The 22,912-nt window shown below is 39.2% G+C and overlaps 1 protein-coding gene across 6 annotated transcripts; it reads left to right on the forward strand.

Moving 5' to 3' along the window:
* The first annotated feature begins 273 nt into the window (after positions 1 to 273).
* On the forward strand, positions 274 to 22,746 carry LOC148847418 (histidinol-phosphate aminotransferase, chloroplastic-like). 6 transcript variants are annotated; one of them, XM_088949045.1, is made up of 10 exons: positions 274 to 599; positions 744 to 973; positions 1,657 to 1,740; positions 1,979 to 2,133; positions 2,239 to 2,336; positions 2,527 to 2,635; positions 11,492 to 11,649; positions 18,018 to 18,160; positions 18,292 to 18,432; positions 22,403 to 22,746. In XM_088949045.1, exons 2-10 carry the CDS (start codon positions 749 to 751, stop codon positions 22,532 to 22,534), a joined length of 1,245 nt encoding a protein of 414 aa, XP_088805171.1. In that variant the 5' UTR covers positions 274 to 599; positions 744 to 748; the 3' UTR covers positions 22,535 to 22,746. The 6 variants fall into 6 exon arrangements, with proteins under 6 accessions (XP_088805171.1, XP_088805172.1, XP_088805170.1 ...); XM_088949046.1 differs by having other exon boundaries at positions 280 to 411; XM_088949044.1 differs by having other exon boundaries at positions 281 to 411; positions 806 to 973.
* The last annotated feature ends 166 nt before the right edge of the window (positions 22,747 to 22,912 follow it).

Consider the following 22,912-nt stretch of genomic DNA (forward strand, 5'->3'; position numbering starts at 1 on the left):
ATTTAATAATCAGAATTGAATTCGAACTAAAAAATTTGATATCTATCCGATATCGAATCAAATTCGAATATTAATGTTCATAATCGGTTTCGAATTCGAATGTAATTGGAATTCGATATGTTTAGAGGCCTAGCTGAGCCCAATGTTTTTGAGCATAAGCCGTGGACTTAAATGATTGCATAAACCCGACATAGAACGGGTCGATTCGGATCAGTCCACCGGACTACCCGGCCCATCAAGGGGCATATCTACAATCAATACAGCAACACATCTGATGGGTCTTCGGATCGCATACGGATGATACTAGCATCAGGTCCTCATGTCGTGTCGAACGCGGATTTAGCTGCATCCGATCCGATTACAGTTTTGAGCGTCAAGACACCACTCGTCGCAGACACCTCGTCGCCGTCGGTTAGTCCACTCTCTGCAACCTCTTCTCATTCATTCTTCGGTGACTTCCGGCCTAACAAGGCATTATTCATCGCTGACACAGTCAAAACAGTGGCGACCAGCAAACGCCACCATAGTGTGTATAGGGTTTAGTGTCTGTCAGTGATGAGTCTGTAGCTGTCTGACTATTCTGTTTTTTTTGACATCAAGTATGCCCCTAAAACTTTGAACTTTCCTTTACTTCTTTTATTGGAAAATTTCACTTTAAAAACGTTTTCAGAAGCACTTGAAATTGATCATATTTTGCTACATGAATAAGAGCTGTTCTTTATTTTTAGGTTTACAATATGCAGGTTTGATGGGTGTGATTGATTTGTATAGCTTATCATCTCATTGTGTGTTCAAAACCCACCAGAGGCACCGTTCCATTGCATCATTTGAAGAAAATCGGATGTTCGTCTGCAGTACGGGCTCGAGTATACCTGTAAAACATAAGCCTAGCCAGCAACGGTTGGCCGGCGATGATTTCATCCGTCCTCATCTGAGGAAATTGTCTCCTTATCAGCCTATTCTACCCTTTGAGGTAACTCAAGCGCTATAAATGAGTTTTACCCAAAAAAGCACTACAAATTAATGAAAGCGTACTATAAACGATGCCATCCACTACTTATAATATTCAATGATTGAATCCCAAATGGATATCATATATTACATCTCTTCTTAAGAGGCTGACCTAAATCATACATATTGAAAACTTGCCATCTACACTGCCATTACTTCTTTTGGGAGCTTGATTCTTGTGCTTGCAACTGCTTCAGACCTTATCAGTTGACATCTTAGATATTACAATTTTGTATGATTATTTTTAACTGGGACATTATTGTGTGATGCACCACATGAAATCGAAATATCAGGAAATTGCAACGGAAATATATTGGGCATGACTGCTTCATTTTTGGTTAGGGGTTAGTAAATGGAGGTGGGATACTGGAATTTGATCCTAGGTTGGGGTTTGATTCCCCAGGCCTTACCAACTGAACCAATTGACACCTGAAAACCTTCCATTATGTCCTGGCATCTTTAGTCTGATAGGTTTGAATAATTCCTGTTATTTTTGATGTTTTCTGCTGCTTATCAGTTCCTGTTATCAATCAAACTTGGACAACGGGTCATTTAATGGCTCTTCAACTGGTAGCTTGGATGGATCATAAAGAATTTACTAAATTGTTTTTGTTCAATTTTACAGAAATTCATTTCTAATTACAGGTTTTGTCGGCTCACCTAGGAAGGAAGCCTGAGGAAATTGTCAAAATGGATGCAAATGAAAACCCTTATGGTCCACCTCCAGAGGCAAGTTTTACATGTTTGTTTTGTTGTCTGAGTGGCAAGGGAAGTTTAGATACTTATGGAAATCAATCATTTTATTTTCATATATGTTCTTAAGAAAAGTGATGTTTCTATGTTTTTTTATTCTGAAGATTTTATGATCTCAGTTTTACTATTACAGCCTGCATATATGTTTGCATCTTCTGCCATGACTATTTTATATGGAATTTTATCCTGAGTGCAAGTTTCATATTTTTCCCAGGTGCTTGAAGCTTTGGCATCAATGAAATTTCCTTATGTTTATCCTGATCCTGAAAGCCGTCGCTTACGTGCTGCCCTTGCTGAAGATTCAGGCCTTGAGTCTGACTATATCCTTGCAGGATGTGGCGCAGATGAGCTCATTGATTTAATCATGCGGTTAGAATTTGGGGATGTTGTGATTATTTTAAATGTTATCATTCTTAGACTGAATGTTCTAACTATAGCAATTTCCTACTGTGTTTATTTGATATATAACTGCAGATGTGTACTTGATCCTGGTGACAAGATTGTTGATTGTCCTCCAACATTTACAATGTATGAATTTGATGCAGCTGTTAATGGTGCGCTTGTCATTAAGGGTAAAAAGGAATCTTCTTATGTTACTCATTTTAAGTATCAAATGTTTTTACATTTTCCTGAATGTGTGTACAGAGATATATCATCAACTATCTTTTCCTTTAACTTCTATGGTTTGTGTTTTTTTGTCTTGCTTTTCCCTTTATATCTAGTTTCATCTTCCTTATCCACTGTAGTGATCTTAATATGCAGTGCCAAGGCAACAAGATTTCAGCTTGAATATAGAACATATTGTGGAAGTTGTTGAACAGGAAAAACCAAAATGCATATTCCTAACTTCTCCTAACAATCCAGATGGGAGGTACATATTATGTTGAGCTGGTTATCTGTACATTATCTTAACTATGACATGTGATTGACCTAGGTTTGTTGCCCCGTTTATGTTGTTTTGTATTCTAATTGGTAGACTAATTCCAAGATGTATTCGGTTTAGTTGAATGCGATGGCTGTTCAGAGGGCTGTGGAACCAATGATGATTCCACACCAGTAATAAATTCATGGGCCCCACTGTGAAAGGTGTGAGTCCCATGTATTTTATTACTGGTGTGGAACCTTATCATTGGTTCCACAGCTTGCTGAACAGCCATTGTGTTCAGCTAAACCTTACTCTTCCAAGACATCACATTACTTAAGAAATCAGAGTTGATGATTTTGACTATTTGATATTGGGCTAGTGCTTGGATGGCAGTGAAGATTTATTTTAATTGTTCTTGGCTTCTTGCATCTATTCTTTCCATCTTGGTTTTTGCATGCCACTTGTCAAAGAGGTTTTGAGTGATCAGGATGCATTTTTTTTATTTGGCTATTTTTTTATAAAAATGTTTTTTTTTTGAAAAGGTAAGGTAAGTTTATTAGAGTAAAGCAGCCAAATAAATACAGAAAGAGGGGGAAATTAAAAAAGCTGAACCTATGCCCTCAAGATTACAAGCTTCACACACACCACAAAGAAATAGAAAGGGAAACATTAGAACCGGGCTGCTGGGAAGGCCCCCTGGCAGCTGCCACCCAAGAGCTTAATCTCCCAACAGCAGCATTGATCAAACCTCAGTCTGTGAATGGTGTCTGTGAAAAACTCTTTATTTCTCTCCAGCCAGACTATCCACACCATAGCTGTAGGAATCAAGCTCCAGACTAATTTGCCATCAGCACTTTGACCTTGTAGGTACCTACCAGCCAGCAATTTCCTCATGTTTTCTGGACATACCCATGACAGGTTTGCATATTTGAAAAAGTAAAATCAGATTGCATGCACTGTTGGGGGATGAAGAAGTGATCTAAGCACTCATTCACCTGGTTACAAAAAGGGAAAGAGATGGGCTTCAGTCTGTCAGCCGATCCTCTTACTTTCTTTTTCTTTTCTCCTCTCCATTTCTCTTCTTTTTCTTTTGCTTCTTCATTGTTTTCTTCTCACTTCCCTTTTTCCTGCAACGAACTCTGTTGAATGCTGAACCAGAGTAACTTGCACCACCGGTCCACATCACCATTGTCATCTTCTCCCTTTTGACAACTAAATCATAGTTGGAAGGCATAGCGATCTCTGATGTTTTCTAACTGAGGCAGTGTGAAGTCCTCACTTCTCCTAATGGTAGCAACTGAAGGTACTTTTTGTCTTGGTTTATTGATTCACACCTGGTTCCATCATGTAGAATGAATCTATTTGCTTCTTCGAATCGTCTGTCATTGGTGAGTGTTGTTTCAGTGTAAGATAAAGTGAGTTTCTACCTCACACTGGTCACTGAAATATAATTATTTTTTTGGGTTTAAACTGCAGATTTGAAGGTACATTTTTCTTGTTCATCAACTTTTTTTGACTTGGAGATTGTCTTATTTGGATCTTGTTTTTTGTCATTTTGATGTTTGAAGTTGTTGTCTTAATAGGATCTTGTTTCTTGTGTTTACCTGTGCAATTTTAGTTCTTGGTTTTTGTAGAGAACACTGATGTGGGCCCCACAGCTGTGGTCCCACTCTGTCTGTAGGGCAGAATGTTCCTAGTCATCCTAGGGTTAGCTACTGTTATTCTAGTTGTTATTTATTTTTTAGTTTTATATTATTGTGTGTTATGTAAATACCAAGGGCAGATGTGTCCTTTCATGTAACTAGCATAACCTATAAATATTAATAGAAGTGGCGGCAGCAGAATTATTCAGATTCTGTCATTCCTTTCAAAGTTTGTGTTCTACTGCTCTCTCTCTATTCTTTCTCCTCTTTCCTCTTCACTTTCTCTTCTTTTCGAACCTGAAATTTCTTAGTGTTCAAGACTGATAGCAGTCTTGAACAACTACATGGTATCAGAGCCAAGTTAGGGTTTCTCATGTGAGTCTAATACCAGCCGACCACATGAGAATCTCCTAGGACTGGAAGCTGAAAAGGTGGAGTTCGCAGACTGATTCTTGGAGACCGTCAGAAGTGCTAGCAGCTGTTAGAAGCTTATTATGGTTGCAGAGTGTTGGTGGCCAGGAAGGATCAGAGAAGACTAGGGTTCGGGTAACCTTAGAAGGCAGCGAACAATTTTTCCTTGTAAGTTATTTATTTTCTAAGAGAAGTTCTATCAGAGAAGATAGGTTGGACCTATTTGGAGAGGGAGGCCGAACCATTCTAGTGTTTTCTCCCTTCGATTCTCTAGGGTTTTATAGCAAACCCTACTGTTGGGCCGAACTGTCTCAGCCTTGTTTCTCTCTGCTCTAGGGTTTGAAAGTGATCTTGCGGCAAGCCCTAGTGTTAGACTGAACCTTGCGATCTACCTAGAGCTGTCCTCAAGTTTATTGTTAGCATTGATCAGATTCTAGGGTTTCATATTAACCCTACTGCAAGTCTATCTATACGGTATTGATTGGATTGTGCAATAGAACTGTTTACTCTAAGGACTGATGAAAACCCTAATTTTGCCAAGCATATCAGACTTACTTCTAAGTTGTTTTCAGAGTCTTTTGGGGTTTTCGAACTCTCTTAAGGGGTGAGAATCCTACGAACAACTGCTGTTGTGTTTGCTAGTTGGTTTCAGATTAGAGTTATCTCAGTTTTGTGTACATACACTGTGAATACAGATCAGTTCTACATTGTTGTTAATTGTGATTGGTAGTCCAAGTGCTGTTTTTGAGACTTGACCGAGATGGAGTTTAAAAATCAGGCAGAAGGAAGCTTTGAGAATATCAGTTATGGTGGTGTTTCTGAAACGGGTGGTCAGATTACTACCGTAAAGTTTGATGGATCAAACTATTTGGAATGGGCCCAATCAGCCATGATGGCTATTGGGGGAAGAGGTAAATTATGGTACCTCTTGAGAGATGTGAAAGAACCCCCCAAGGGAGACCCTACGTATACCAAGTGGATTCAAGAAAACTACTTGGTTATGACATGGCTGTATAATTCTATGCAGCCTCATATTAGCCGCAATTACTTGTGGGCAAAGACAGCTAAGGAGATATGGGATGTGATGAAAGAAACTTATTTCCAACCCCTTAATGTTGCCAGAGCATATGAATTGAAATGTTTAGTGAAAAATCTTAAACAAGGAGAGAAACAGGTTTCAGTATATTTCTCTACCTTGCAGTCCTTGTGGCGTGAAATTGATCACTTAGAGACTCTTGAGTGGGAGAGTCCCAAAGATGCACAGATATATAGAAAGCAGGTCGAGGCAAACCGGGTATTTGAGTTTCTGGTGGGCCTAAATCCAGAGTATGATATTGTGCGGCAATAGATTTTGACTAGAGACAGTGTGACTCTCTCTCAGGCATACTCATTCGTACACAGTGAAGAGACCAGAAGGAAAGTTATGATGTAGCCTCAGCCCCTCACACCAGCCTTTGTAGCGGTCACACCTAAATCAGGAGGTGATTCAGAGAAGGACAGGAGGAAGGAAGACAAGAAGGATGTGGTATGTGAACATTGTAAGAAACCCAAACATACAAAAGAAACATGTTGGAAACTGCATCCTCACTTGGTTCCTACGAAGTTGAGAAGCAAGAAGGGCACTGCTCATGTGGCCGTGAACACTGATTCAACATCCTCCTCTGGCACAAGAGGAACACCTTTAGAGACCTTAGCTGCAGTTCGGGCTGCCCTAATACAGTTAGAGAAAGAAGTTGGAAATTCAGATCAGCCACTGCATTCACCATCAGCTCCTGCCACATCTGCCTTCGCACATTCAGGTACTCGAGCTTCAGCCTACCATGCCTCAGCTCCAGGTACTACTAAACCTTGTTGGGTAATAGATTCAGGTGCATCCGACCACATGACTAGCTTGCTTTCACTGTTCACCACTTATCATTTGTTTTTTGGTAGGGATAAAGTGTCTATTGCTGATGGCTCCCTGGTTCCTATTTCTGGGAAGGGTGACATCAAGTTATCAGATATTATCTCCCTGTCATCTGTTTTGCATGTTCTTAAGCTTGACACTAACCTTCTTTCAGCTAGTAGTATTACCAAGCATATGAACTGCTCAGTAACCTTCTTCCCTCACCGATGTGTTTTTCAGGACTTGGAGACGAAGAAGGTGATTGGGACTGGCCGTGAGACGAATGGGATCTATCTGCTTGGGGAGAGGTTCCGTTAGGAAGAGTCGGTAGAGAACGTGTCTTTTGTTTCTCAGAGTGTGAGTCCGGTTATGCTTTGGCATAACCGATTAGGTCATTTGTCCTTTTGATCTTTAAAGAGTCTGTTTCTAGCTTTATTTGAGTCTGTTGAGTTGTCTCAGTTGCAGTGTGAAAGTTGTGAGTTTGCTAAGCATTGTAGAAAGCCTTATTTATTGAGTAATAAAAGGAGTAATAATTTTTTTGATATTGTGCATACTGATGTTTGGGGGCCTTATCACATCCCTTCCATGGGTGGGTACAGATATTTCTTGTTATTTGTTGATGACCATACCCGTTTTTCTTGGGTTTATCTCATGCGTTCACGAGATGAGGTACCTGCCCTGACCCAAAACTTTCACCAAATGATCCTAACCCAATTTGATGCCAAGATTAAAGTTCTCAGATCTGATAACACAAATGAATACTTTGCTAAACCATTGACATCTTACCTTCTCAATTATGGGGTTATCCACCAGAGCTCTTGCCCTCATACACCTTAGCATAATGGAGTTGCAGAAAGGAAGAATAGGCACATCTTGGAAGTGGCTAGAAGTCTCATGTTTACTTCCAATGTTCCTATTTGCTTATGGGGTGATGCTATCCTCATGGCGGTATATCTTATTAATCGGGTCCCTTCTCGGGTCCTTGATATGAGATATCCTTTTTTCCTTCTATACCCAAGTGAGGAGTTGTTTTCTATTCCCCTTAAAACATTCGGTTGTACCTGCTTTGTTCAGCTTCTCGGACCCCATCACTCCAAGTTCGAACCCAAGGCCTCCAAATGCATTTTCCTTGTTATGCACAAACTCAAAAGGGTTATTGCTGCTATGATCCTGTCTCAGGGAGGAAGTTTGTCTCCATGGATGTCACTTTCTTTGAGGGGACACCCTATTATCCTCGGGTTTCTCCTCAGGGGGAGAGCAATGAGAGTGGGGGTTTGAGTCATTGTCTTCAAGGGGAGAGCAGTGAGAGTGGGGCAGTTCCTTTACCTATTCCATTGGGTGATGAGAGCTGCAATGATGAGGGCGGTCAGAGGGATCAGGAGTTGAGGGAGAGCTGCAATGGTGAGGATGGTCAGAGGGATCAGGAGTTGAGGGTCTATCACATGCGGTGCAGGCAAGTTGATCCCGATCATCAGCAGTCCATGCCAGATCCAATCTCATCTGCAGCTCCAAGTCCAGGTATTACAGTCCCGGGGCCCATAGAAACTTCCTCTATTGTTACCATTTCACCTCCTACAGATGACCTTGACCTTCCGATTGCAGTTCGTAAAGGGAAACGACATTGTACCACATCTACAACCCATTGTATTTCCCAGTTCTTATCCTATGATTGCCTATCTCCTACCTACAGGTCCTACCTTAGTTCCATTTCCAATGTCCCTACTCCAAGAACAGTGCAAGAAGCCCTATCTGTCCCGGAAAGGAAAGATGCAATGCAGGTTGAGATGGATGCCCTGTTGAAAAATAACACCTGGGAGGTAGTTGAACTGCCCAAAGGAAAGAAACTAGTTGGATGCAGATGGGTATTTACGGTGAAGCATAATGCAGATGGCTCCATTGAGAGGTATAAGGCTCTGTTAGTTGCAAAAGGGTTCACACAGACTTATGGCATAGATTACTTGGAGACCTTTGCCCCGATAGCCAAGATAACTACCATTCAGGTTCTATTATCCCTTGCAGCGAGTCACACTTGGCCTTTATACCAAATGGACGTGAAAAATGCTTTTCTGAATGGAGACCTGCAGGAAGAGGTTTACATGCGTTTGCCTCCTGGATTCTATGATGCAGAAACAGGTAAGAAGGTCTATCGGCTCAACAAGGCTTTGTATGGTTTGAAGTAGTCACCTAGGGTTTGGTTCAATAGATTTAGACTAGCCCTTGTGAAGTTTGGTTTCGTACAGGCTCAGTCAGATCATACTCTATTCATCAAGAGGGTAGAGTCCTCCTTGACACTATTGGCAGTATATGTTGATGATATTGTGGTGACAGGGAATGATTGCCATGAGATTGAGTCCCTTAAACAGCTCATTCATCAAGAATTTGAGGTGAAAGACCTTGGTGTACTCCGGTATTTTTTGGGTATTGAGGTTGCTAGATCCAAACAGGGGATCTTTATCTCTCAAAAGAAATATGTCCTAGACCTGTTGGCAGAAACTGGAAAGTTAGGTGTCAAGCTTGCAGATACACCCATTGAACAGAATCACAGGATTAGTGCAGAGAGTGGGAAGCTTCTTGAAGACAAGGTTATGTTCCTGCGATTGGTAGGAAAGCTCCTATTTCTCTGCCTCACTCGACCAGATATTACTTATGCTGTTAGTGTTGTCAGCCAGTACATGCATTCTCCTAGAACCACACATCTTCTTGCGGCAGAAAGAATTTTAGCCTACTTGAAGAGATGCTCGGGTAGGGGTATACTGTTCAAGAACAATAACCACATGAATGTGGTGGTCTATACGGATGCCGATTGGGCTGGGAGTGTTGATGATAGAAGGTCTACCTCAGGATATTGTGCCCTTGTGGGAGGTAACCTTGTCTCCTGGAGAAGTAAGAAACAAAGTGTTGTCTCCCAGTCTAGTGCTGAAGCAGAATACAGGTACATGGATAATGGAGTGGTTGAAATCCAATGGCTAAGATCTCTACTTGAGGAGTTGGGTATTGAGTATGAGAAACCCCTGATGCTGTATTGTGATAATCAAGCAGCTATTAACATAGCACATAATCCGGTGCAGCATGATAGAACCAAACACATTGAAGTTGACTGACATTTTGTACGAGAGAGGGTCTCATCTCAAGAAGTATGCCTCCCTTACTTCACATCCAGTATGCAACTAGCAGATATCCTTACTAAAACTGTGTCAAGAAAGAAGCTAGAGGCGGATCTATCCAAGTTGGGAATGATAAACATTTACTCCCAAATTGAGGGGGAGTGTAGAGAACACTGATGTGGGCCCCACTGCTGTGGTCCTACTCTGTCTGTAGGGCAGAATGTTCCTAGTCATCCTAGGGTTAGCTACTGTTATTTATTTTTCAGTTTTATATTATTGTGTGTTATGTAAATACCAAGGGCAGATGTGTCCTTTCATGTAACTAGCATAACCTATAAATATTAATAGAAGTGATGGCGGCAGAATTATTCAGATTCTGTCCTTCATTTCAAAGTTTGTGTTCTACTGCTCTCTCTCTATTCTTTCTCCTCTTTCCTCTTCACTTTCTCTTCTTTTCGAACCTGAAATTTCTTAGTGTTCAAGACTGATAGCAGTCTTGAACAACTACAGTTTTCTTAAAAGCTCTTTTGTTCATTTAATCTCTGTCTTTGTCTAGACTTAAAACCCTGCCTCAGCTTATCTTTCATTTGACCCTCTAGAGGCTGAACCTGTTGACCCTAACCCAGATTTAAGTGGTTTGATTTAATTAGCATCCAAGCGATTATTTATTATTTGATTTTATTGGATTAGTTTCCTGTGGACAATGGTCAGAATTGGCTGCTAATTTTCTTTGTAGATGCATAGAATAGTAAATTGTTTGTCCTCCGTTAGTGAGCACATTATGTTCTTTCACTTCCATATTTAGCACTGCTTTAACTAACGTCATGTTTATTGTTTTGAGTGGTTCCCATCCTTTTTCAGTAGATGTTCAACTCATATAGTAGCTGAATAATTCTCATCTCATTAATGTGCCCAATCGGATGATGTGTTTGGTATAAACTTGTTCTGTTGATATTGCTTTGGTAGTGATCAGAGGATGTTATGTTGTTTTTTCTATCATGTTTGGTTAGTTGGGAAAACAGTGGGTGGTTAAGCTCTCTCTCTTTTTTAAATAACCTTGAATACTTAATTTGATTAATTCTTGTTACTTTTGTTTTGCTTATGCCTATGTTGTTTGGCCTTCTACATGTGAATCCTACCTACCGAAACGGGATAGGGGTGCCTAACCCCTTCCCTCTCCTGATCCAATTTTACTCAGTTTGGTTTAGAGCATGCCCCCTCATGTATGGAGTCACTATTTGGAACCAAGTAATTTTAGTGAAAATAACCTGGGAGGCCCATCACTGCCAATTTAATCAAAAGATGGGTAGTGATTCCATATCAGCTGAAATAAGGTGTTTCCTGATGTTCACAAGATGTATTCATAAATGGAGTGGCAAGTCAAAGGTAGTGCATAGTTTAGGCAAGCTGGCCTGGCCATTATTGATATCTATTATCAGCTTGAGTGGGAGTGTTGAGAGAGTAGATTGTTTATTTTGATGATAACTTTTATATTTTTTTCCATGTTTTATTGCTCGTTATTATGTCTTAGGTAGCAGGGGCATATTTATATTTTTTCATTTCTTTTGGAGACAAGTATAATTACCAAACAGAGGGGAACACCTACCCCTATGACAGTTCTCTCAATTTTTTCTCTTCTTATTATTATCCTTCTTGGTGTGATCTAATCAAGTCAGATAAACACACATACTAAGGATTGCTGATTTTGCAATCATGTACTGTTTTAATTAAAGATACCTTGGGAAAATGATATTCCTAATTGCAACCTGTTGATCATGAGTTACAAGTTTTTATTCTCATCTTATTCACTGTATTTCAGTATAATAAGCGATGATGATCTCTTGAAGATTCTTGATCTGCCCATACTGGTTGTGCTGGACGAAGCATACATCGAGTTTTCTGGAATGGAATCTAGGATGAAATGGGTGAAGAAGCATGGGAACTTGATTGTCCTTCGGACATTTAGCAAAAGAGCAGGTATGCTCACAGTTTTGTATAAATTATTTATTATTTTTATCACAAACTTAAGAAATTTTCAAGCATTTAAAAGAAGCTCTTTTTCCCACAAGTTGGGATAAGAGAATTGATATATAGAGCAGCTTATAATAGTGGTCATAATATAAGATTGTTTCTACTATTCAGTGACTATATATTTGTATCTGGGCCTGGTATCCCCGAAGTCCAAACCAGTTCAATCTGGTAATTCAATCTCTAGCCACTGAGTCAGCAACAGTTGTCAGACCTAGCTAGAGGTGCATGTTGGGCCTGGTTGGGTCAGATTGAGGTCAATCCTAACCCAGTCCAAGCTGTGGAACCCTCAACCTAGCCCTAACCCTAACCCCGATCAACCCAATGTTTTTGGGTTGGGCTCAGGTTGGCCTAATTTCTCTACTTCCTTCTGCCAAATGTTCTTATTTTCTATACTCAAAGGTTGAGGTCAATTTAGTTTTAGCATTATTATATGTAAAAGAACATAGCTATAATGCTTTTGAGAAATTTCACCTTTAAACTTAAAGTTGTTGACATACACAAGTAAATGTTTCAATAATAATTATAATGGTAAGTTGCTGAAACATCCCTGAAGTTTTTCACTGTTGCTGAAACCTCCACTGAAGCTTGGTAATTGCAATCACCTCCCCTGAACTTTCTGACATAGTTCCAAGTAGACCCCCTTTGTTAAAATCCTTTAACAAGAGGCACGGAAATGTCCAAAATACCCATGCAGTTACTACTGAGGCTGGTTTCTACCGTAAAAACATACAAACTTTATGAACAAATAACAAAAAAAGAGAGTTTAAAGTTACAGTTTACTGTTGAGCGATTGATATGAAGGGCAAATTTAGAAAATAAATCAATTTCAAATAAGAGATTAGAAGAGCTTGGGGTAGTGATTGACATGAAAAGAAGAGCTGGAATATAAACATTTTGGTTAAAAGTAACTGCAGGGATGTTTCAGACATTCTTGTGCCTCTTGTTAGAGGATTCTAACAGATGGCTCTATTTGCAACTGTGCCAAAAAGTTTAGAGGAGGTGAACTGCTATTACTAAACTTTAGGGGAGGTTCAAGCAACTGTCAAAAACTTCAGGGGAGGTTTTAGCAATTTACCCTAATTATAAATATAAATATGAAGCTAAGTCAGGTTTAATTTGAGTTGGGTTGACCAAGGCCTCAACCCTAACCCAACCCGAAGTTATTTCATGTTCATACTTTTCAGCCCTAACCATGACCCAAACTTCAACCCAACCTTACCCAACTTTTTCGGGTAGGTTTTGGGCTAACCTAACCCAACTTGCAGTCCTTTTTTCTGAAGGATAACAATGAAAATTTTATTAAAATAAAAAAGCAGTACATCTCAACAAATGGTTGTCAAGTTGACAAACCACATAGAGGTCAGATCAAAGTGAAAAAGAATCAAAGCTCTATGGATTCAGCTCCAAAGTGCCCCAGAAATTCTCAATCAAATCAGATTCAAATTCCTCACTAACTCCCTCCTCCTCCCTTCTCTCAAACCCCTTATATTCCAGCAAAGTATCCTCATCTTCTCTCCCTCCCCCTCGCTTTCCCCGACCCCCAAAAGTCACTCAGTGTCATCCAGGCCCTCCTCTTCTTCCCCTTCCTCATCCCACCCCTTATTTTTTTCTAGAATTTCTTCCCTTCTCTTCTTCTCTTCTCTTTTATTTTTCTCAAATCTTTCAAAAGCTATTTTTGCAAAGCGTTCTCCTCCCCAAAAAACTAAACCAAGGGATTTTCCTATCTCTACCTCCCTCTCCACTAGTTCGTTAAAGTTCACCTCTCCATTCTGTACTACTTCCATGGCTTCTGTTGCTTCTTGGTTCTTATGGTTCTGGTCTGAACTCTCTCGCTCTCTCGGTTTCTGCCCCCAGCTTTTGGAGCTGCTTCTTCTGGACTCTGGGGACTGCCAGAGTTCCTTCTTTTTCTGTTGTATACCCTGTTCCGAACTCCACCTCCTTCTCCTCCCCCAGCTTTCTTTTTTCTGTATTTTTCTTCCCTTCCACTTCTTTTATTTTTTATCCTCCCTCCCCCTCTCGCTGTTTGAATCTTCCAACAAAAGAAGTTGCAGCCCTAGACCTAGCTGTCCACTTGAATGAGCAGTTCATTTTTGTAGCTAGTGCCTTTGCTCCTCTTATTCATAACCATACCTGGTATGTCCATTCTTTTTTATTATGATTTATATTACGTAGAATTTTTGAAAATAGTGGGGATTGTTGGGATATTTTAAAAAATTTGTTTGTTGGGGTATGGTAACTGATGCGGCACGATCCGGGCACTCCTAGCTGGCTGCTGACTGGCTCCTTGCTGGCAACGGACGGCACTTGAGAAGATGAAAGGAAGGATTCCCGGGGACGTTACCCGGTGGGAATACTCTAATGCTTAAGTTAGAATGCAAGAAAGAAGGAAAAGAAGAGTCGGTAGCTAAGAGTGTAGGTCGCGCTTTATCACTATACTTGAGAGATTAGAGGTCTCCAGAGGAAGCTTCTTTTCCGCCCTGAGGGCTTTTATAGGGGCGCTCTTGTCAGATCGGGTATAACTGCCACTGGGCCTCTGCTGCAGCCGTTACCTGCCAGGGCTGCACAGGTGGCCGTTGTGACGTACTCCTTGCTCGGGTGAGTGACACGTCTCCAAGGTGACAGGCACGCTTTCGCCTGCTGAGAGATGTGGGTGCAGACTGTCGAAAGGACAGGGACTGCACCGTCAGTAAGGGATGTGGCGCAGTCTGATCGGTACGGCCTGTCAGATAGAAGCTTCCTGAGGAGTGCTCATGCGGCCCATTCACGAGCTACTTTGTAGCGAGCTTGGAATACTTCAGGTGTACCCCAAGTACAATTGGTCCTCAGGATGACTTGTCTGCTTGGGAGCTTGGGCGAGCTGGTTTTCTTAGTTCGCAAGCTAAAGTTGCCTCGGAATATCCCTTGGGCGAGCTTGTGGCGAGCTCCTCCCTTTGCACGCTACGATGTAGCGAGCTACTTTATGAGCCCGTTACTTGGTTGTACTGGGCCTCAATGCTGAGTTGTCGCCTTATGTTGAGTCAGTGTTTACGTGTCACCGCTTCATAGGTTGGGTCAAATCATCCTTCATCAGTAACTATTGGTCAAAAAGAGTCTTCTGTAGCTTAGGTAGTTACTACTAAAGGTTGTATCTAGTTGAATTGAAATGGGTTTTTGGGTTGCACAAGGAATTTCTTTGCCCTGCCTAGTGCCTTACCTAGCAGGGATTTGTAAATGCTTTGTGTTTTCAGTATAATGAAATATTTTACCTTATCTTCAAAAAAAAGGGTAAGTATTACTAAAGGGGGTGATGGAATACACTATTGCAGTAGCCAAAATAGCAGACTTGCTAAATTAAAATACCCTGCTCCTTATATACCCCATACCTTATTAATTTTCTTAAGTAACTATACAAATTAGGGGCCATTGCTTGGTGCAATAGGAAAATCTTAGGGCTAACAAAGATGATAATATGGGTTAGAGTATTAGAGTGGCCACTTTGTGCAAGAAATAACAAAGATTAGGTATCCCTCCCAAGATCTGCTCCTTGATAACTTTCTATGGCTTAGTAGTGGCAATGGCACAATTGCTGGTAAATATGTAGACTGACCTTAGGTCAACTGTCTCAAGAACATACATATGTCTACCAACTGGTTGTGGGTGAAGCACAACCTAAAAATCAGATTGACTGGAAAAGCGTCTCTCTTTAGAGATTAGGTATGTGGTATTGTTAACGCTATTTGTGCTCTTATCTCTTTCTTTCTTTTCTTTTGTTCTTTTTTATCACCTTATTCCCGACAAGATGGTATAGCTAGAAGACTGAGGACAATGATGAAGATAATGCTGAATGGTGATGCTGTGTTCAAATCTGTTAATTAATATCTTTTTTCTAGTCCTGTAGTTCTTGTTATCTTTCATTAACTTGGTTTTCCCTATTCGGTTTTCTGGTTTATCTGGTTATCTGTTGCCTGTTTTCTTTTCCCTGTTTCTGTCAGTTTGTGTTGGAAAAAAAACTGATTCTGTTAATCCAATGCTGTTGCTTCAAATTTTAGTTCACCCTTCTGTTTGTGTGCTATTGGCTGTGACCATGGTTCACAATTTCAATATTAAAGGCCTTTTAACTTAAAGGTCAAGCTTTATATCTTCTAAACTGAAGCTTACTTATCTAAAAAAATTTCAATATCGAAGGATATTTCGCTAGGGAAATTTTGGGGATATGTGTTGCTAATTTTTCTAAGATAGTTAGAAAATCCAGAAAACCAGGGAAATTTTCTAAAAAAGTAGAATTAGTAAATAAACTTTCAGGGAATCAGTAGAAGAAGTACAATTGTACATTTTAGTCTTCTAGCCTTTTCTCTTCTTTACGAATGTAATTACTTGCCCCTTTGACTTTTTCTTTTTTATTATTACATGTTTTGATCAGTGATTTAAAAGGCGCGCCTAGGCACACAAGTGTGCGCCTTGTGCGTCAGCCCAGACATGTGCCTTTTTAAAATTTTGTGCTTTTGCTTTTTCTTGAGTCTAACGGCTGGGCCGGGGGCTCCGCCTCTGGACCCCGACCACCCCCCTCAAGGCAAGCCCGAATAATTTGCGAGCGAACCGAAGCTCCGAGAACCCCCTATTTGCTAATGTTGTTCATTCATTCATTGCAATAAAATATCTTCTTAAAAGGCAATGAAAGTTATAAAATCATTATTTTTTATGTGAGAAATAAGAATTTCAGACCCTAACATAGACTTGTTTGGGCTTGCCTTGAGGGGTGTGGTACAAAGGCGACTCATAGAATCAAGAATGCAATATGTTTTACATCATATTAACTACTTGAAGCAATGCAATTAAGGAAAAAAAAGAGATTGTGGGTTTTACATGCTTGAAAATGCTTTATATGTTTGCTTTTATTTTTAAATTTTCATTTGAATACACTGTACATGTTACATTTATGTATTTTAATTTTAGATAATAGTTTTTTTTAAATCATTTATTTTAAAATTTAAGTTTATATTTTTTATTAGCATTATGTTTAATATTTTTTGCATTTTTTTAAATTGTTGGCATTTTTTTTTGAATTTTCTGACTTTTTTTTTATTTTTAGCTGTTTTTTTTGTAATTTTGCGCTTTTCTTAAAAAGGCACGCGCCTCGCCTTGCACCTTGCACCTTGCACCTCAAGCGCAAATTGGTCCTTGCGCTTTTAAAACACTGGTTTTGATTAGATTGGGAATCCTCTTTTTTACTTAAGTTTTTTTTATCCTTTTTCTTTTGAATTGTAGTGATTTAGTAAGTGAATCATATCAAAATAGTAAGCCAATCATCCAATCACCAAATCCCTATTTCTTCTTTTAGGAAAAAAATTTAAAATTTGTAATGATATTCTAAAGTCCTAATCCTTTGATGTAAGTCTATCAATGGAATTTGAAATATCACTGACATATTGCAATGCATGTTGGAGATGGTAGGAAAAAAATTATTGGAAAATTTCGGTTGTCCTCTAGCAAAATGGGGAGATTTCAGCATAAGTTCACCAACTATCACCAATATTGTGAACCATGGCTCTAACCTTCTATCCATTTCATACGGCATATTTAATATATCATAATAGTTTTATTTATAATATACAGTTGGGCTGGAAAAGATCACCCATACGGCCTAAGTGACAAAAATACAAGGTGGGTGCCTTATTGTAATATTATTACCATGGCTACATATTAGTTTTATGCTAATGCATTTTATTGTATATTATGTGTTACATATGCTTTGTATTTGTTTAAAGGTGTTTTACCATTAAGATCAAAGGGTTTTAAGAAATGAGAAGGATGAAGAATTCTTCTCTTTTCTATAGTCTCAATCTCTCTCTCTCTCTCTCAATTTTTTAGTATACAACTATAGCCTTCTTTAATTGTTAATATTTTTTTGACGTACAATTACTCTATTAAATATTTATTTTGTGTGAAATATTGGAATCAATTGATTTGGAATGCTATTGTCTTTTATATATGATGATTTGCAATGTTTTGAGAGGAAAGTTAATGCTTTTAGTAAAGGTAATAGACTTGTTAGTTTTTATTTAATATTCATGTTGATTGGTATGCAAGACTAGGGAACTAACCTAGAGATTAGTTCTTTCTTTGTAAACTATTGTCACCTAGGTATTGCCTAAGTGACTAGACGATTGGGTGCTTCATTGTCATAATGTCACTTAGAATTGCTTAGACACCTTGACAGCTATGCTTCACCTTTGTGTTGAATTTCATTTCCACTTGTAACTTTGAATCTGTGAGATAGATAGAAATCAAGTTACTAGTGAAACATGTTTTACTAATTGACCAAAAAAATGAAACAGGCTTAGCTGGACTTCGTGTGGGATATGGAGCATTTCCTCTAAGCATCATTGAATTTCTTTGGAGAGCTAAGCAACCATATAACGTCTCTGTCGCTGCTGAAATTTCTGCATGTGCAGCACTGCAAAATCCCCTCTACCTGGAGGTACCTTTGAAACTGTGGCTTCTGAACATTATCTTACTTTTTCATGTATTTTACTATTTGTAGTCATCGATGTCAAATAAATATACTTTGTGATTAAGATCCTATCTTATGCTAGTAAGCAATCTCCACAGAAAGTGAAGGCGGCTTTGGTGCAAGAAAGGGAGAGGCTGTATAAGCTCCTGAAGGAAGTTCCATTTCTGAAACCATATCCAAGCTATTCCAATTTCATTCTTTGTGAGGTTACATCTGGAAAGGATGCTAAGAAGCTAAAGGTATTCATCTTTATTTTTAAACACCAATGGTCAAATCTTGGATTGTCAAGCATGTGAATGTGGGACTAATAAAAAAAGCATGTGAATGTGGATTTGAGTCTGTGAGTTGCCACTAAATGCAAAAATGCCCAAATTAGGTCCTTATTCAGTCCACCCCTCCCAAAACCTTGTTAGCAAGAACTAGCATTGGGTAATGGTCTTTTTTTAATTAGTATTCATGTTAGGTATACCATTCGTGGTATTTCAAAAAATTTTCTCATGTATATATTGTTTGTTCATATCTCAGCACATAGCTTTGCATGATTTTAGTTGTGATATGCCTCATTTTTTCAATTGATCACTGTCAAAATTTTATTAGATGTATATAAAGGATGAATATTCAAAATTGGACTTGTACAAGTGGACACAAAGGTCTGCCAACTGCTTGGCAGATGGATTAGCCAAACTGAGAGCTAATAGGAAGCAAGCTTTCTGGGGTTTGGTCCAATAAAGGGATTTGTACAACATGTGTCTTTTTGGTAGCTACTGGAACTAGGCCAACTGATGGGGTGTTTCTGACACAATAGCTGTACATTTCATATTTTAGAACAACTAATGAAGATTTACAGTTACTCATTAAAAAAACACAAAGGAAAAATGTTTACAGGGTCTAAGATAGGGCAGGAACCTAAAATACAGAAATATAATAGTGGAGGGGAAACCCAAGGTAGTGGTGTGTTGGTTGAGAAATAATACCTTGGGAGCATGGACATGTTGATACTTACTAGGGAAATCAATCATTGGCAGAACAGAAGAACTGACGGTCATTTTCTAATGGGTCCCTATATGTGCAAACAGCATGGCTGATGCCTTAGCCAGTCAAAGAGGTAAATAGATTGGATCCATTTTGGTGGGGTGGGGAGATTCCAAGGGAATCTGATGTATGAAATGTTTTTGGGGTAGATAGTATGTGCTTCTACGATATAATTATGTTGACTGTTACTGATAAAAAAGTATGAAGTGGGTAGTGGCTCAAAGGTAAGATTCTGGTTGGATTTTTGGTGTGAGTAAAACCCTCTTAATCTTCTTCTCAGAGAAAAAAGGCCTCTATAGCAGAAGCTTACACTATCTATAATGTACAAGTTGCATGGTGCCTATCTTAAGGAGGGAACTGAATGACTGGGAAATAAATCTGTTTGTTGAACTCATGCAGAAAATCAACTCTATAAAGCCTGATCTCAGCAGGGAGGACATGAGGTGGTGGTGGGATGGGGCTGGTTCTTTTACAGTTAAATCATGCTATAATAGTATAGCTCATTCAGACAGGGAATCTCTCTTTTTGTAATTACCTTAGAGTTCCTTGTTTTTGTCCTAGCCTATGTACAGTGTCTTTTGTATGGGGTCTGTGGTGTATGATCTTCATTAATAGGCTTCAATACATTACCATTTTCATAAGAAAGGTCAATACCATTCCATTACAGTCTCGAAAGCCTGCCTGATGGTCCCAGAGTTCCCCCACTACATCCATCAAAATTCAGCTTTATCACATTCCTTTCAGGTGGCATCCAATTTAAACCCACCAAGGTTCTATATATTTAAGAGTTTGCTATGTAAAACCATTATCATATGATAATCTCCATAGAGGTGTCAAAGAGCCTTATTGTTTTAACCCAATAAACCACTATACCATTGAACAACCTTTTGTTTGTTTCTTTCTTAATAGTCCACAACACTGTTGCTCTTGTACATTTGTATTTATCCAGAGTATCTTATTTCTCTTCTTAGATGGTCTTTAAACATTAGAAAAAGAGGTTCCTCACTTCTGATGGCAGAACCAACCTACATCCAGAAAGTAAAAATCTATTCCCAAATTCTGAAAAGAAAAGGACAGGTGATTAGCAAGTGGTGGGTAGATTTGTTATGTGTCTTAGGAGAACTCACCCCTAAAAGCTAGCTGTTAGAGGGAGGGAACCCAGACACATATACACCCCACAACAGCATCCCATACTATCGATGTGGGACTAATATATGGATCGTAACATTCCACCACACTCCGCAGTCCCGGCGCTCACGTAGGCTGGATTTGAACTAGTCCCTCTAGTCCCGGCCGAACACTGCAATACCGACGTCACCACCTGCGCCACGCGATTGCAACTGGAAGGCATAGTGTAGGCTCTGATACCATCTGTTATGTGCCTTAGGAGAACTCACCCCTAAAAGCTAGCTGTTAGAGGGAGGGAACCCAGACACATATACACCCCACAACAGCATCCCATACTACCGATGTGGGGCTAATATATGGATCGTAAAATTCTCCCTTTGTGTAGCAAAGGATGCCAGATGTATGAGATAAATGCCAACTAGGTCTTTTCCTCTTAAGGGTCTCACAAGTAATGATTTGCAAATCTTAAGCTACTCAATGGAATACCTTGGGTGGCACCTATGTTTCTTTAGGTTCTGAAACTCTACCCTTTTATTTTGCCTCTTATAGAGGTAATTATGATTTAGTGCATACAATTTTGAAAATAAAAAGGGAGATTATGATGCCTCCAAATTACTGCATGTGGAGTGCTAACTAGTAATTAAATCTAGTCAACTAAAACACATTATGGACTACATGCATGAAAATGCAATGCATTGAAGAACCAAGAGAAGAGCACACCCAAAACAGTAGGGATCTAGGGGGACAGGGCTTGCAATCATAGATGATTTTCCTGCAATTTCACACTATATTAACAATACATTGTGTGGGATAGACTCCCCATGATTTTGAATGCTCCAATTCTCTTCTTTCTCTTCTCTCTTAGGTCTTCTCTCTCTCTCTCTCTCTTACATCTTTCTACTGCCACAGTCATCTAAATCACCCATCTAAACAATACTGCACAAAACATATCAACAAACCAAGCCAGGTTACTGAAGTGCAGTGCAAAGAAACGTATTTTCTTTTCTAGATAATAGTTGAGAAAATGCAACTGAACAACAGTTCTGATTGAATAAACAGTAGAATTTAAGCCTTATGTTGACAAAGGACAGACTTGGCCTGTTTGTGTTGTATCCATAACTCTAGTTCTGATATCATCCACATGCTCATATACACATAATCAACACTATTCTGTCTAAACTAGCATGCTTGCAACTTTAAGTTCTTAAAATTACTGTTTATATTCTTTATTTGTTTACTTTCCTAGTAGTACTTAATTTAGTTTTGTCAATCAGGCATAGATGGACCTAGGAGATATCCTTTTTTCCCCCCTGTGTGTGTGGGGGGGGGGGTTCTACTTTAAGAAATATTTACATTGTAGTGGGGCCAATCTTACATATCATATTCCCCATGTAGTGGTTTTTGAAAGGGGTGGGCCGGTGGGGTGGTGAAGATTCATGTTGCTAGCTTTTGGGGACTCAGCTTAGAATATAAGATTTCTCTTAAAATACTTTAGATCACCATCTAACAATTTCTGCTGATTTTCTGAACTAAATCAATACATGCAATGGAATTTGTTGAACTACTAATTTATTGCATTTCCTAGAACTTATTTGCTAATCAGATTCCTATAGTTATTCTTCAATTGGCTGCCTGGTCTCCTTGTAGCTCTTTACTAAAGGTGGCAATAAGTTAAAGTTTGAAAGCAACCTTTATAGTCCCCATTCTAGTAATGTAGGAATTACAGTCATGCCATTACCATCTCAGCCCAGTAGGGGGTGTTTATAAAGTTGTATCCAGACTTCATCTTTAAGGTTAAAGAAAGTATGCTTCATGGGCCATCTCACGAAATTGCACTGATTAGTTGATCCTACAAGTTAGTTTCTTGTTCATTGTCTACTGTTTAATTTTAATTTCCAATGTTGCATCTTGAGGCATTATGGTTGAATTTGGCCTATTGTTATGGTTTCCAGGCTAAAATCCCTGCTTGATATTATACCTACAAGCTGTAGATGACATAAATGTGACAATTATTATTTCTTCTGCTGATCAGTGTCTTCATTTTTGTAGGATGACCTTGCACAAATGGGGGTGATGATCCGCCATTATAGCAAGAAAGAACTCAAGGGTTATGTTCGGGTTTCTGTTGGGAAGCCTGAACATACAGATGCTTTAATGAAGTGTCTCAAAATCCTGAGTTGATTCATTCCCGGAGCGGCTGGATGCTCAAGATTTCCTATATGCGGTATAGCTCCAATCAACTTTTGGAGGGCAAGTTAAAAACTAGCCAAGAATTCCGTTTCTCCAAATGAATTAGTTCGACTTTGTTTATTGTTGTTGTTATTGTGTTATCACGACAATTATTGTGATGATATTAGGTTCAAGGTTCAAATCCTTGTTATTGCAGAGAGTAATTGGTGAAGTGCTTTTTAAGATAGATATTGGAGAGAGCGGATTTCATGAGGACGAAATCCGTCGTCACAGCCTTTACAGCCCTGCGGCAACGGAATTTGACTGACAGCATCCGATCAATATTGGATACACTTAGGCTGTGTTTGGTTTGAAAGAAAATGTAGGAAA

This window comes from Nelumbo lutea, chromosome 6, assembly GCF_056320005.1.
Source record: "Nelumbo lutea isolate HS-2025 chromosome 6, American lotus-T2T, whole genome shotgun sequence".
Classification (NCBI taxonomy): domain Eukaryota; kingdom Viridiplantae; phylum Streptophyta; class Magnoliopsida; order Proteales; family Nelumbonaceae; genus Nelumbo; species Nelumbo lutea.